The sequence below is a fragment of the Silurus aristotelis genome (genome assembly GCF_946808225.1).
Source record: "Silurus aristotelis genome assembly, chromosome: 7".
NCBI lineage: Eukaryota > Metazoa > Chordata > Actinopteri > Siluriformes > Siluridae > Silurus > Silurus aristotelis.
In genome coordinates, this window is record NC_139580.1 from 25,156,859 (window position 1) to 25,171,926 (window position 15,068).

At 41.4% G+C, this 15,068-nt stretch overlaps 1 protein-coding gene across 2 annotated transcripts in view; it reads right to left on the reverse strand.

The window, feature by feature from the left end:
* syt7a (synaptotagmin VIIa) overlaps positions 1-15,068 on the reverse strand; it is a 146,459-nt gene that overhangs the window by 44,329 nt on the left and 87,062 nt on the right. Inside the window, exons 3-5 of one of the 2 annotated variants that reach the window (XM_083546319.1) lie at positions 11,024-11,103; positions 9,447-9,581; positions 5,525-5,692 (exon numbers count right to left, since the gene is read on the reverse strand). In XM_083546319.1, coding sequence (XP_083402445.1) covers positions 5,525-5,692; positions 9,447-9,581; positions 11,024-11,103 — 383 coding nt within the window. The remainder of the gene's footprint in view (positions 1-5,524; positions 5,693-9,446; positions 9,582-11,023; positions 11,104-15,068) is intronic. The other variant, XM_083546320.1, reaches the window with a different exon arrangement.

A 15,068-nucleotide genomic window follows, 5' to 3' on the forward strand; every position in this document is an offset into this window, starting at 1 on the left:
AAAGGCCATCCAACATAAACCGTGGCAAATTAATTATGCGGATAACAAACCGAAATTCCATTCTGGATCGGTCGAGGCCCGGATTACGAATGACCGCCACAGGTACAGTTTTGTTAGCCAACAGGCTACCAGTGGAAATTCGGCTACTGTTGGCCAATGGAGGAGAATGAAAGGGGGAAGATGTCTACAGAGACAGCAGGGAAAGGAGAAGTGTAAAAGAGTGGAGGTTGGGGTGGGCACTTCAAATGTTGGTACTATGACTGGTAAAGGGAGAGAGTTAGCTGATATGATGGTTCAGAGAACTGTAGACATGTTGCATGTCCAAGAGACCAAGTAGAAAGGGAGTAAGACCAGGAACATTGGGGGTGGATTTAAACTGTTTTACCATAGTGTGGATGGAAAGAGAAATGTTGTTGGGGTGAAGGTAAGAGTTTAGTGGAATTGAAGAGAGTTTCTGATAGGGTAATGAACGTGAAGCTGTAAGTTGAAGGGGTGATGATAAATGTCATCAGTGCCTATGCTCTGAAAATTCTGGAGTGAGTTAGATTAAGTGGTAGATAGTGTACCTAGGAAAGAACGATTGGTGATTGGGGCAGATTTCAATGGCCATGTTGGTGAAGAAAACAGAGGTGATGAGTATGGGTATGTATGGCCTTTTGGAGAGGAATGTGGAAGGGCTGATAGTGATAAATTTTGCAAAAAGAATGGAAATGGCAGAGAGATAAGAAAAGTAGGCAGGAGTACATGGAGATACAGCAGCAGAGGAAGAGGGATGTGGCAAAAGCTAAGGAAAAGGCATATGAGGAGCTGTATGAGAAGTTGGATGAGGAACTATGGAAGGGGAAAAAGATTTGTACCGATTGGCCAGGCAGGGGGACTGAGCTCGGAAGGATGTTCTGCAAGGTAGAGCAATAAAGAATGCAGATTTGTTGACTAGTGACGAGAGTGTGTTAAGAAGATGGAGGGAGTACTTTGAGAAGCTGATGAATGATGAAAATTAGAGAGAGAAAAAGTTGGATGATGTGGAGATAGTGAAGCAGGAAGTGAATAGGATTAGTAAGGAGGAAGTAAGTGCAGCTATTAAAAGTTAGAAGGATGAAAAAGCGTTGATATGTTTATGAGAGATGTCAGTGGTGTTTTTAACCAGATTGTTCAACAAGTTTCTGGAAGGTGAGAGTAAGCCTGAGGAATAGAGAAAGAGTGTGCTGGTACCGGTTTTTAAGAATAAGGGAGATGTGCAGACCTGCAGTAACTACAGGGGAATAAAGTTATGGGAAAGAGTATTGGAAGCCAGGCTGAGAGAAGAGGTGACCATCTGTGAGCAACAGTATGGTTTCATGCCGAGAAAGAGCACTACAGGCGCATTATTTGCTTTGAGAACATGGATGGAGAAGTATAGAGAATGTCAGAAGGAGTGTGTTTTTGGATTTAGAGACAGCATGAGGAAGTGGTGCAGGACATGTATGAGGACAGTGTGAAAGCAGTGAAGTGTGCAGTAGGAATGACAGACTGGTTTAAGGTGAAGGTGGGACTGCATCAAGGATCAGCTCTGAGCCCTTTTCTGTTTGCAGTGGTGATGGACAGGTTGATGGACGAGGTCAGACAAAAGTCTCAATGGACTATGATGTTTGTGGATGTTATTATGATTTGTGGTGAGAGTAGGGAGCAGGTTGAGCAGAGCCTGGAAATAAGGGGAATGAAAGTCAGTAGAAGTAAGACAGAGTACATGTGTGTGAATGAGAGGGAGGGGGTCAGGTACCTGGGATCAACAGTGCAAAGTAATGGAAAGTGTGTAAGAGAAATGAAGAAAAGAGTGCAGGCAGGGTGGAGTGGGTGGAGAAGAGTGGCAGGAGTGATTTGTGATAGAAGAGTATCTGGAAGAGTGAAATGTTAAGGATTGTGGTGAGACCTGCGATGTTGTATGGTTTAGAGAAAGTGGCGCTGGCTAAAAGACAGAAGGCGGAGCTGGAGGTGGTTTAGGATTAGAAATTACAGATTGCGATCCGCTGTCAGGACCGTTAACCGGAGCAGCCTAAAGAATAATAAGAAGGCTACACATATACAGTGAGGAAAAATAGGTATTTAAACACCCTGCTATTTTGCAAGTTCTCCCACTTAGAAATCATGGAGGGAAAATCCAGAAATCACAATATATGATTTTTAAACTATTTATTTGTATGATACAGCTGCAAATAAGTATTTGAACACCTATCAGCTAGAATTCTGACCCTTAAAGACCTGTTAGTCCTGTCCACCTGTTTGATGCACCTGTTTGAGGTCGTTAGCTGCATAAAGACACTTGTCCACCCCATACAATCAGTAAGAATCCAACTACTAACATGGCCAAGACCAAAGAGCTGTCCAAAGACACTAGAAACAAAATTGTACACCTCCACAAGGCTGGAAAGGGCTACGGGGAAATTGCCAAGCAGCTTGCTGAAAAAAGGTCAACTATTAGAAAATCATTAGCAATCATTAGAAAATGGAAGAAGCTAAACATGACTGTCAATCTCCCTCGGACTGGAGCTCCATGCCAGATCTCACCTCATGGGGTCTCAATGATCCTAAGGAAGGTGAGAAATTAGCCCAGAACTACACAGGAGGAGCTGGTCAATGACCTGAAAAGAGCTGGGACCACCATTTTCAAGATTACTGTTGGTAATACACTAAGACGTCATGGTTTGAAATCATGCATGGCACGGAAGGTTCCCCTGTTTAAACCAGCACATGTCCAGGCACGTCTTAAGTTTGCCAATGACCATTCGGATGATCCAGAGGAGTCATGGGAGAAAGTCATGTGGTCAGATGAGACCAAAATAGAACTTTTGGGTCATAATTCCATTAAACGTTTTTGGAGGAAGAAGAATGATGAGTACAATCCCAAGAACACCATCCCTACTGTGAAGCATGAGGGTGGTAGCATCATGCTTTGGGGGTGTTTTTCTGCACATGGGACAGGGCGACTGCACTGTATTAAGGAGAGGATGACCGGGGCCATGTATTGTGAGATTTTGGGGAACAACCTCCTTCCCTCAGTTAGAGCATTGAAGATGGGTCGAGGCTGGGTCTTCCAACATGACAATGACCCGAAGCATACAGCCAGGATAACCAAGGAGTGGCTCTGTAAGAAGCATATCAAGGTTCTGGCGTGGCCTAGCCAGTCTCTAGACCTAAACCCAATACAGAATCTTTGGAGGGAGCTCAAACTCCGTGTTTCTCAGCAACAGGCCAGAAACCTGACTGATCTATAGAAGATCTGTGTGGAGGAGTGGGCCAAAATCCCTCCTGCAGTGTGTGCAAACCTGGTGAAAAAGTACAGGAAATGTTTGACCTCTGCAAACAAAGGCTACTGTACCAAATATTAACATTGACTTTCTCAGGTGTTCAAATACTTATTTGCAGCTGTATCATACAAATAAATAGTTAAAAAATCATACATTGTGATTTCTGGATTTTTTTTTTTAGATTATGTCTCTCACAGTGGACATGCACCTACGATGACAATTTCAGACCCCTCCATGATTTCTAAGTGGGAGAACTTGCAAAATAGCAGTGTGTTCCAATACTTATTTTCCTCACTGTAACTCTACAGTTGTTTTAAATTCCAGGAAAAAAAATTATCTCCCGTGTGTCTTATTCTAGCTTATTGCTAGAGTTGTAAGTACAGGTAGTCCCTGACTTACGATGGAGATGTGTTCTAATGACCCAATGTAATTTGTAAATATCGTAATTTGTAAATACCTTGCCTAAACTACCCAGGAGTCTTAAAGAATTGTGATTAGTACAAAGCAGTATACTGTATTTTGTTATTAATTTAGCAAATGACTATACATAATTTAGCAAATTAGAGCAATTAACAGTATTGTACTGTTGTATTGTATCTATGTATATGTCAGCAGGCACATGGACGAGTGGCAGTAGAGCATACACTGCTACATTTGCCTGCCACACAAAACATAAAATAATTTTAACATTTTGTTGTATCGTTTTTTGTCATCTTGAGATCAAAATCCTATGTCAAAACCATCGTAACTCTTGTCCGGGTTATTCTCAGTGGAACCAGAGACTATAATGGGAAATGTTGGTTGTAAAATGGATATACACCCAGATTGGGGTTCCAGTTCATACTGTACTTATATTCACACACAAGGGCAAATTTGGAGACTTTAATTCACCTAACAGCATTTTGAAAGGTTAATGCAAATAAATTTTAAAGGCACAAATTTTAATAACATTAAATAAATTGAATCTAATCTAATCTAATCTAATCTAATCTAATCTAATCTAATCTAATCTAATCTAATCTAATCAGGCAGTGCACATTTCTGTTTCACCATATTTATTCCAAATAAAAATAAATAAATTAAATGGTTATTTTATATTTTATATATTTGACAAATATATATATATATATATATATATATATATATATATATATATATATATATATATATATATATATATATATATATATATATATTTTTTTTTTTTTTTTTTTTTTTTTTTTTTAAATATATTTTTTTGTACAGGAAACAATATTGTTAATCACATATGTTATAGATGCAGTTTGATAGAAAATAAATGAAAACAAATTTAATACTAATAAAACTAATGAACCTTCACTATTTATATATTTATAATAAAAAAATCACAATAGGCAAAAAAAAAGTCTCCCTGCACCGGTTTGTGGAACTGTTTAAAAAGTTATTAAAGCAAGACAAGCAAACAGCAAACCAGTCAAGAGCTCCGCTTTCGACGACTAATGGCAGTCAGGTGAAAGATCAGAAAGGCTAAATTGTGCTCCTCTGAAACAAGGATAATATAATAAGTAGGCCATTATAAGATCTGAGGTGGTGGCAGGTGGGGACGGGATTTAGAATAGTTGTAATCACAGTGTTTTGTTACATTACTGCCTGATATTGAGCTTCTAGTATATATTAGTGTGTGTGTGTGTGTGTGTGTGTGTGTGTGTGTGTGTGTGTGTGTGTGGTGAAGTGAGTCATTGTGGTAATGCGTCTTCTATTATTAGTGCACCGCAGCCCGAATCGTCCATTTAACACGGACCCACACACAGGCATGTTCCCCATAAAACCCGTTTCAAATACACACTCAATTTTTTTTTCTCTTTCTCTCTCTCTTTCTCTCTGTCTTGCTTTCTCTCTCTCTCACACACACACACACACACACACACACACACACACACACACACACACACACACACACACTCAACACACCGAACTAATCAACAGTGTATGTGGCTCTGAGCTACCTGGTTCGGTCCACCCATCCATGCCCTTTGGCACTCTTTCTTCACTGTTTCTTTTCTCTTTTTTTCCCCGTGATTAAATGAAAGCTACAAAGTCTATCTTTGTACTCACCATTTTTCATCCTCACCCCTTAACCTCCCTCTGTTAAACTATACTCTCCCGAATCCCATTTATTCTGCACTCCTTCTCTACCCCATCCCAAGCTCCCCCATCCTCCCATCCAGCAGCTTCAATCTCTTTCTTTCTTTTCGACTCACTTGCCGCTTTTCAGGTCCTCGGACTGTGTGCGTCCGTGCGCCATCTGCCACCTGCTGGCTTTATTGGTTCCCATCATCATGCTCTTCACGCTGTCGCTACGTGAGGGGCCCCCGCCATCCCCCCCACGACCACCAAGAGACCCCTTCTGCCCCCCAGAGACTGAGCCACTGGGGATGACGTTTGTAGGGTGGAAAAGGAAATGGTGAGAAAGATCACAGATACATAGTGAAAGAACAGTAAAACAGAGAAAGGAAACGGTGATATAACGGTTGCATTAAAAAAAAAATCCTTAAAGGTGAAAAAATTATCTACCATCTACTCAGTGGTTGAAAGTTCATATGTGCAAACAGGTGGTGATGGAAAACAGTGCATGCGGTAGGTGTCGAGTAGGATAAACAGGTTTATTTATTTTTTTATATCCAGCACTGATTATGCAGTGTGTTCTGAAAGCCTGGCAGCACTTTGCTTACAGCACTATGGGCTTAATGTTAATTATCTCTGGATTTATATTTTTTCTTGCTGTCCATTTGAGAACCTTATTTCTCTGGGTTCAAGCTTTCTTTTGAGAGCTCTTTGTTATTGTGAATGTGTCAGCATAACGAACAGGGAAATGAATACCACCTCAGGCTCTCTGGTTATAAAGCTTGGGCTGGCAAGAGTGAGAATCTGCTAGGAGTCAAGGCTATCAGTGAAATTGTCAGAAAGCACAGGCTACCGTCACTAGAGGGCATTACTGAGTCTGATGTCATCGGCTCTAAAATCCAATGCTGCCGTGTGATGCATGTGATGCTCTCACTAATGCACCATTGTGGTGTGTACTTGGCTTCTGCGAACGTTACAGGAATCGCATACATGACAAATGGGATGATGGAAAACCTAGCACTACAGCACCCCCTGGTGTTTGGTGTTCCGTTTGAACACCACATCAATCTTTGTGTCAAAGCACATCTGAATAAAATCCTAATAAAAACATATTTTATTACACATGCTTTAAGGTGAACATCTGCAATCGGTTATTAGTCATACATCGATTGTTAGGCACCATGATGGGTACCGATGTCATAAACAGCACGGAAACGACTCGACATCTCGCCACAAAACAGCAGCAGCACTATAATAGCAATTACAAATACGAGGTTATGAACAACAAACGAGAGTGGCAGCTGCAGAGCAGAGCAAAATCAGCTCAAAGCAATCGTTTTACTTTCACTTGTCTTCGCGTGTAAAGTGAAAAAAAAAAACACCACCAGTCACCAGGGTGATCTTAAGAGCATTATGTGGGCCTAAGTTTGCATCAAAAACTATAATGAATGATAAATAAAGAGCTGTATAAACCTGCCATTGAATGATATCGCAAAATTAGGATGAGGAAAAAAACAAAAAAAAAACAGCCTTGAACAGCTGCCAAATTCAATCTGACATGTCAACGCCATTTTGAGGGATCTTTAAAATATTTTGTCTGTACTAAGAGTTCAGCAATTTGCTGGCAAAATGAATCACATTTTGCTCGAATCTGCAGCTCTCACGCCATTGTCCAGATTCTCTCCACACCTTTTTAATCCAACCAGCTCCAGATTCTCCAGGGCCTTCTAAGAAAGACCACTTATGTACTGTAACAGTCCAATTAATAAAAGGGCACGTTAAGCTGAAGAGACAGGATTGCTCCCACATCAGTCATGGTTCCTTTATTTTCGTTCCTGACAGAGCTCTCTCCATCTGAAAACCTTGCTTGCTTGTTAGATCTAAAAAGCCACTGAGTAGCTTTTGACAGGCAGGTGCTATAGAAGTGCGCTCCGTAATGCCAGTGCAGCTAAAAGCTCCCGCTGGCATAGCCAGCTGTTTAGGAACTGAATAGAAACTGGACTGAATTAAGCGGGTCCTGGTTCACCTCCTCATCCACAAGCTGGAGTGGAGGTGAAAGGTGGGAGTGAACAAGGACTGCACTTATAAGCGACACATTTTGATTGACCAGGAACCAGGAACTAGCTAGCTAGGTCAAAACCACAAAACACAGAGTATGAAGGGGTAAACAAGAAAATGGCAAATAGGAACAGTTGCTAACTAAACACAAGCGAGACCACAAGTATTTATAGACACACACTCTCTCACCCTTACACACACTGCACACACCCCGAACAAGACAAAGGTGAGGGAACGAGGCCAGGAAAGTGGCCATGGCAGAGCCAGAGCAGGAGAGGAGGAGCTGTGACACACCATTACCACATCACAACTTCACGGCAACGGTCAACCCTCAGCAGGATATATCGAGGGAAGGAAAGGAAAGGGAAGGGAAAACATAACAGAAAAAAATAAACAGACAGCGTGCTAGTAGCTTTGACAATCTAAACTCATACATCAGAGGGTTGTCCGTCTCCATGGTAACACCCCATGGGGGCGAGGAGAGGGGCGTAGGCTAGAGTTTACGGGCCAGGGAAGCATGGCAGGGCTGTAGGGAGCAAGGGGCAGTTCCACACAGCTCCTCTCCTGTCATCGTCTGAGCAAATTATTATGATGCATCACTAACCTGCAGGCTTCACGAGGGCACCCCTGCGCACTGAATTACAGAGCCGCGTTCTATGACGGCGGATGGAGAGGAGACTGAACGGCGTGACGTTAAGTAAAAATAAAGTTAGAATGGGTGCGAGGCCAGGAACAAGCATGATGATCAGAGTTCAGGGCTGGATTTCCGCCCATCATGCAGAATGCAGCTAAGTGTTCATTCGCTCTTTACACGCCGTGCATTACAAACTTCGGGCTTACTACAGACGTCCGATCCAAATGGAATTCTAATGAAGCAAAAATGTCTCTTTTTTTCCAAAATGTTGGCCCCGTTTACATGTGGCAAAGATGCAAAATGTATACGCAGGCAATTTCCCAGACAAGACGCGAACCCTCAGATAGCACACGCCAGTGAAAATGTGAGAACTCTGTTTGCTAATTGAGAAAAATCAAGAGCATTTTTTTTCCATTCACCCTTGACTATAATGTGCTATTTAATCCTGATAAGTGTTGTAAGACAGCACCCCTTTCGTGAAGAGAGCGAGCAGATGAAATAAATCATCACCATGTAATAAGCAGATTCAGCTCACTTCACACAACATTCCTCTAGTGATTAATCGACATAACCTATTTTTGGAGCGTCATGCCGCTGTGGAGCACATGACTGACTGCAAAAAAAAAAAAAAAAAAAAAAAAGGATATGAAATTCCTCTAAAAGTATGAAAAGGAAAAGATAAAGCGTACACAATGACAGGGAACCAAAGTAGCATAGTCCCAAAGTCTTCCCAATTAGCAAACAAGCTGCCTCGAAACGTATTTTGCGATGTCGGCCGGATGTGTGTGTGTGTGTGCTATCTGGGTCACATTAGATGCATTTACATGTTGTTTTTTAAATGCATGCACATCGGTGCGAGCGGATTTCACCTTTTTTTTTTCTCTTTTTTTTCTGTGGCGTTATGCAAACAAGTACTCACCAAGGCCACATGAACATCGTCAGTTCCTCAGGTGAGACCTCTTCGTCAGTAAAAGTACTTCGTTTGGCTGGACTGCATTTACACCAAACTGAAATCTAAACACAGCACGAGGCGCTCAGGCTGCTCCATGACATTCTCTATGGGCATTTACAGCTTATCCGAAAGAAAACATACACACTACGAATACAGATTGCCAGCTGTAAAAGGGGTCATAGCCTTTTGGAAATCTGTTTTTGCATTTCCTTAGCATTGAGCATGAACATGTAATGTGCACTGTATATATAAATATAATTATATATTTTCCTATACTTTGTTTTGTCTAAGTCTGCCTCCTTATCTGCACTCTACAGCCTTGCCTGGTTGGCAGGGGTTATAAAAGGTTGGGATAGTTAGGGTGGGGTCTGTTGGGTAAGGGTTGGGTCTCTTACCAGCCTGGACAGAGACTCACTTGAGCGTGAGGCGAGGGTCTCCGTAAGGGGCATAGGGAGAAATGTTTAGTACAAACTCCTTGGGCGGGTAGGAGCTCCACCGCTGCTGCTCTGAATTGCTGTCATTGTTATTCCAAAAGTCTCTGTCTAGATCACTAAAGGCCAGAAAGAGACACACACATCCATGAGACACAGCATATCCATTCATCGGTCATCCATCTAAACCATCCGTCCATCAATTAGCTGTACTGCAGCCAGGGCTCTAATACAACCACCGAATCATGTTTTTAACAAAAGAGAGCATTTAAAGACGTGCAAATCTGAAGTCGATAACAGAGTAGCTGGGGGGGAAAAAAACACAAAATGTACATGTATGAGACAGAAAAAGGAAACATTCATTTACAGATTCTGGAAATTGGATGCAGTCAAAGAAATCGAAGGAAAAGTGAGAGAAACAAATGCATTATATAATTACAGATCATTACTACAGATTGTACACACATACGATAATAATACATCAAAAAAATTTACACATTTTACTCTGCTTAGGAGGGAAAAGAGTGTTAGTAAAGAAAAAAAAAAACACAGAACGAACAATTGCTACAAATGACTCTCATGGAGATTCACAGTCTGCATGGTCATAGCTGCACTGCACATGAAGTAAAAAATATGAGGGAGAAAAAAGGAAAAAACAGCTCACAAAGAGAACAAGTATGCACCAACAAGAGCAAACAAAATAAACCCATTAAGTATAACTGCTTTGAAACATAACCTCATGAAATGCACTAGGATCAAGGGGGAAAAAAGACATTTGAACACCAGCACCGCCTGCAAACAGATAAAGCTGGATGTGCTCTTATTATTATCAGCATGATTATAATTATTATTCTAAGAGCACAGCTGCATTAAAGAGGCGAGTGAACTGCATTTTGAGTCACAAGTGAGAGTTCATACGAGCTCCCTAGGAACATGGAAAAAAAAAAAGGGAAGCTGCGATTGACTTCACCAGCCTGCACCGATAACAACAGCTGTGCAACAACACGATGCATCCACCCCACTTAACTCTCACTTATAGCCAGCACTTATGTCTGCCAAGCACCTCTTTCACACACACACACACACAAAGCAAAACCGTCTATTTAAAAGAGATAAATTTACTGCGTCTGCCGCTCCCACACACACTTAAGCATTGGAGATGCTATCAGTCAAGGAAGCCGGAATTAGGCATAATGGAAAATAATTTTTTGAATAAAGAGAATGCTGAAACATTTTTTCAATCTAAGCAAATCATATCATAAAATCGGCTTGCGGCAGATGAAATGCAACATTTTAATGTAACACAAAAAAGGGGATCGTGTATATTGAAGAAAAAATAAGTCATTCACAGTTGCAAGGGAATAAAGAACAGGAATTAGGAACATTTCATGGTGCTAGTCATATGACTATCAGCAGAGCTCATTAGCCGCCTTGGCATCAGACTTACCAAGTCGTGTGATCTAGTGTTAGAGATAGAGAGCGAGATGGAGAGAGAAAGAGAGCGAGGAATGGAATGAAAGAAAGAAAAGGAGGTTAATTGTGTGAGATACTCTCCACCTACTTGATGGCTTTCTTCTCTCCTCTGCCTCGTGCGGAGTCTGGAGTGCTCACAGCCTCGACCCCTGGTTTATTTCTCTTTCCCTAGACACAGAGAGAGATAGAGAGAGCAAGAGACAGGGTGAGGATCTCAGTATGAGATAATAACGAGATAAAATCTCCAAATTAATCCATGAAACAAAACTCTGGAGTGCATTTACAAGGTCTGCATATAAGCCATTAAAATCTTTACTGTGCTCCTACTGCACCCTGTCTGCATCTCCCTCCCCCAGCTCAAGTCTGATAGCCAACATCACACTACATCATCAGCTGTAATTACTGTATATATCCTATTTAATTCTAACACCTTACTGGTGTGTCACTGTGCCGTGCCTTTGGCAAAAAAGGAAAAAAAACCCAGAAACGACACTTCACCTCATTTCAACATCCTAAAAAACCTTCTTACATCTCGCACTTTCTGTGTCCCCATGTTTTATAGATTTACATTTGAGACGTGCGACTTCTCAGATACCGAGCACTGAGCATAGACCAATTAAAACAGCAAGCACATGCGAGAAGATTTCACACATCATGTTTACAGTTGCTTTCGCTGTAGTACTAACGATGGCTGTGTGCCTCCTGCTAAAAGTTTCGTCCTGACTCTTTGTACTTGCTGCTGGTGATTTGGAAGCTGTTGTTTTTGTGTGTATACTCGCATAGAAAAAAATATGGCCTGACGATGTTCTTGTTTGTTATTTCATATAAAGTTTTAAGTGAACAAGTGTTTGTACACCAAATTTTTTCAGCCAGTTGCCCAAACTGTTATCAGAAAGCTGAAGGCACACGATTGTATAGGGTGTCTTTGGATCCAGAAGCATTAGGTTTTCCCTTCACTTGAACTAGGAGACCCGAACCTGTTCCAGCATGACAATGCCCCTGTGCACAAAGCAAACTTAATAAAGATATGCTCTGTATGGGTCAGAGTGAAAGGTCTCCTTTTATAGAGATTTTACCTCAATCCTACTGAACACCTTTAGGATGAATTTGGCCCCTGACAGCGCCCGGGTCTCCTCACCTCACCTACATTAGTACTTGACTTTACTAACACCCTTGTGGCTAAATGAGCATAAATCTCCACAAGCACACTCCAAAATCTACTGAAATATCTTTCCAGAAGAGTGAAGGGAATTATAAAAACTAATTTGGCCTAATGGGGAATGCAATGCTCAAAAAGCACATACCATGCTTATGACTAGGTGTCCAAAAACGTTCGTCAATATAGTGTATATTGTAATGCATGTGCATGATCACTTCCTGGTCTGAAGTCAGTTAATAAATCTTTTTCCATTACCAGCCACCTGCTCATTAATTATCAGTAAATCAGGTAGCAGCATGGCAAAACCCGAAGGTGGGCAGACAGCTTCAGTTAATGTTCACATCAAAGATAGGAACAGAATCAAAACATTGCACTCTCAATGGATTTAACAGTGGCATGGTTGTTGGGTTTAGAAATACAGTAATAATCTTAAGAGTAAACACACAAGAGAAGAACGGTCTGAGAAGAATAGCCAAGATTATAAAAAATCTACTAACTCAAATATTCACTCGTTACAAGTGTGGTGAGCAGAAATGCATCTCAGAATAAATTACAATTTGGGGTGGATGGGCTAGAAACAGCAGAGCACAATGGGGTCAAAACCTACCCACCAAGAACGTTAATTTGAGTACAATTTCATTAAAACGGAGCAGTTGAAACGATTATGTGAAGTGAAACACCAAAGGCAAGCAAATTCAGATGTTTGGACAGGTTGGACAATGAAACAGAAACACCTGATTTTAGACCACAATACTATATTTGTATGGTGTAGGGCCCCCTTTTGTGGCCAATTCAACATTAATTCATCTTGGGAATGACAGTTTTAAGTGGCCAGGCTACTACATAACGCTGGTAAAGTAAACCTTTTTCTGGCTCCACCAATATTCAAGATCATGGAAGATGTTCAACTCCATTTTAATGTTCATCAGACCATGCTGTCACAAGTCTGCTGTGCATATTGGTGCATTATCTTCCTGATAATCCTTCGGGGTACAATGTTTGAACAATAGCATCCTCCATATGGTCATCCAGTATGGTTCGCTATTTCCTGGCAGTAGCTGTACTACCTGTGCCCATCTAGCATTAGTATATGCGAGCTATGGAATTTCATAATATTGTAGCCTAAAACGCAGCTTTGCTTCACTCTCGGCAAACAACAGTCATTAGGTTTTTAAGAGTTTTTTTAACACCGTAACTGTCCCTGGATTCATTAGAGAACAATGCTCTTCATATGGGGCACAATAAGATTTCTGCCCATGGCCCCATTAAAACAGACAAATGGCATTTGCACAAGCGAACAAAGGTTTGCTAATAGCAGCCCAACCATGAATACTGACCCTGTTGAACCCTGCAAAATTCTGTCAAAGTGTATTTAATTCTGCAATAAGTTAGGTAACTGTTTTTCTTTAGATACAATCCAGGGTATTACCCAGACATTCCTTTCAGATAGCATCCATTTACATCGACAGATGTGGTTTGTCCTTTGTGGTGGAATGCTGACATTACGCAGGACATGCTGCCCTGGTCACAGATGCACCAACAATATATATCTGTTAACCTTTGCTATATCTCCTATTATGTTCTGTGGATTGCAGTATTTAATGTACAACTCTAACTTCTGGAATAACTGCCACCTGGCCACCTCTGGCAATCATATTGGCCAGTTTTTCAGTTTCTTCGTCGCACCTCTGTATCTGCAAAGTCTAATGCATTTCTGCTAACATAATAGGGTAACAATAATATTAAATTATCTTTAAATATGTATGTGAATATATGTGATCACCATGGGAACAATACACTGATCAGGCATAACATCATGACATTACAATGTTATAACTGGTGAATAACACTATCTCGTCATCATGGCACATGTTAGTGGACGGGATAAATTAGGCAGCAAATTAACATTTTGTCCTTAAAGTGATGTGTTAGAAGCAGGAAAAATGGACAAGTGTAAGGATTTAAGAGAATTTGACAAGAGCCAATTATTGATGGCTAGACGACAGTGATGGCCATGGCGACAGGGTCATGGGCGGCCAAGTTTTATTGATGCACGTGAGAAGTAAAGGCTGGCCAGTGTGGTCCAATTCAACAGACAAGCTACTGTAATTCTTTCAGGTGCGACCATTAGGGGTCGCCACAGCGGATCATCAGTCTAAACACTACTCTGTCTTCTACATCTGCCTCTTTCAAACCAACTACCTGCATGTTCTCCTTCAACACATCCATTAACCTTGTTTTTGGCCTTCAGCTTCCTGGCGGCTCTATCCTCAGCATTCTCCTACTGATATACCCCATGTCCCTTCTCTGCACATGTCCAAACCATCTCAATCAGGCCTTATTCACCTTGTCCCCAAAATGTCCTACCTGCGCTGTCTCTCTAAAAAGCTACTGTAATTCACGTTGCTAAAGAAGCTAATGCTGTTAATGCTCGACGGGTCAGGACTGTTTTGGCAGCAAAAGGAGGACCAACACAATATTAGGCAGGTGGTCATAATGTTATGCCTGGTCGGTGTACATCACCATTGTTAAAAAAAAATGTCACACAAATATGCAACAAATCCTGTCCTGTACACAGCATGATGTACACTGCTTAGTAATTAGCAGACGGTGTGAGATCTCACCCATGGCCTCTGGGACTGTGGTAATCTGGCTCAGTAGGACTATCTGTCCTGTTCCCTGAGCCAGTCCAGAGCTAGAGGACAGCAGAGTGTATGAATGGCTTGGCTGGCTTTTGCTTCTCTGTGGCCGAGAGCGTTTCGCAGCAAGGGGCAGGTTACGGTTATGCTTGTACAAATAGAGCTCTGTGATTGGTGAAGCTTCGATGCTGCAGGAATCTCCAACAGCAAGGACACAAGCAGTGAATCAGCTTGCATGGGTATGTATGTATGCATGCATGTTGAGGAACGACAGTACTCAAGGCTATTAATAGAGTCACTTTACTTTGTATGTCAGTCAGGACTTACTGCGCCTG